The following is a 1,255-nucleotide window of genomic DNA, read 5'->3' as shown; positions in this document are numbered from 1 at the left end:
CGCTGACGGCGGGTGCTTTCTCCCCGTGCCGTAGCTGTGTGCCCCTCGGACCTCCAGCAGCTCTGGAAGGAGGTCACGGCCGCCCAGCCCGTCGAGGACAGCATTAAGCAAGAGGGTCTGGACCTCACCACCAACACCTCCAACTCTACCTCGTTTTCAGCCGCCAAGGTCTCGCCTCCCATTTCCCATCACCCTCTGCCCAATGGACAGAGCACCATGCACACGCCGAGAAGGGACAGGTAGAGCCGGGCTGAGCCCCAAAACTTTGTGCTTTTACCCCCAGAGAGGTGGAAGGGGCTGGGATCCATCACCCAGGGGCTCAGGGCGGCGTGGGGGGCGTTCCTGCCCACCCCGTAAATAACTCCCATTGCTGTTTCACCACGTCTGTGTGCCCATGGAGGGCAGGGAGACATCGCTGCGGGGTTTCTGGCGTGTCCCCGAGAGCACGGGAATGGTGGTGGCCCCGGCTGATGGTCCTTTTCCCTCTCCTACAGCTCTTCCCACGAAGAGACCCCCAGCTCCCACCCGCTCTATGGCCACGGAGAGTGCAAGTGGCCTGGCTGCGAAACCCTCTGCGAGGACTTGGGGCAGTTTGTCAAGTAAGTGCTCCCTGTTTTCCAGGAGGTTTTCTCGGAGGAGGGGAGAGCCCACGCTGGGACACCCCAGGGTGGCGGAGGGGAATACACCCCAGAGATAGATCCGGACACCCCCAAGACCTGTGTGCCCAGGGCCCCATGCAAAAGGAGAAAACACCCCAGGGGTTGTTGTTAGAGGAGAAAAGACCCAAGGCAGGGGCCAGGAGCTGGCAGCAGGCGAAGGGGGTTTGCAGCTCCCCTCCTGGGGGGCGAGAGGAGGGGAGGGAGCAGATGGCGGCGGCAGCCCACTGACACCGCTTGTGGGCTCCGGCACTGACTGATTAACTCCGTTGTCGAAGAGCCCTCTGCTAGCGTCAGGGTCAAACAAATTGTTTTCACGCTTCGTCAGAGGTTTACTTAATTAGTTCATTTGCAATTAGATCTCTTTGTAGCCGGGATTTTTAGCAAAGACATCAGAAGGAACTGACGGGCTTGCTCTTGCTCCTTCCACCCCCCCACCTCTCTGGCTGTCTGCTCAGCACGGCCGAGATGCACCAGCACGCACTTCGCTCTCCATCGGCGAGATTTCAGGTTTTTACAAACCAGTCCTGTCCCCTGCCACACACTCAGGGCTGGCTCCAGTGGCAGCATCCCTCGGGCCCAACCCGCCCCCCCACTCC

At 60.6% G+C, this 1,255-nt stretch overlaps 1 protein-coding gene across 1 annotated transcript in view; it reads left to right on the top strand.

Annotated features, from left to right (window-relative positions):
- Positions 1-603, top strand: part of FOXP4 (forkhead box P4) — a gene marked incomplete at its 5' end in the record, with an annotated part of 6,152 nt that extends 5,549 nt beyond the window's left edge. Inside the window, 2 exons of the mRNA XM_010085352.1 lie at positions 35-239; positions 495-603. Of these exons, the coding sequence (XP_010083654.1) occupies positions 35-239; positions 495-603 (314 nt within the window). The remainder of the gene's footprint in view (positions 1-34; positions 240-494) is intronic.
- Between the last annotated feature and the right edge of the window lie 652 nt (positions 604-1,255).

This window comes from Pterocles gutturalis, unplaced genomic scaffold (assembly GCF_000699245.1).
Source record: "Pterocles gutturalis isolate BGI_N339 unplaced genomic scaffold, ASM69924v1 scaffold370, whole genome shotgun sequence".
Classification (NCBI taxonomy): domain Eukaryota; kingdom Metazoa; phylum Chordata; class Aves; order Pterocliformes; family Pteroclidae; genus Pterocles; species Pterocles gutturalis.
Note: the sequence above shows the minus strand (reverse complement) of the source record. Positions and strands in the feature narration are given on the sequence as shown.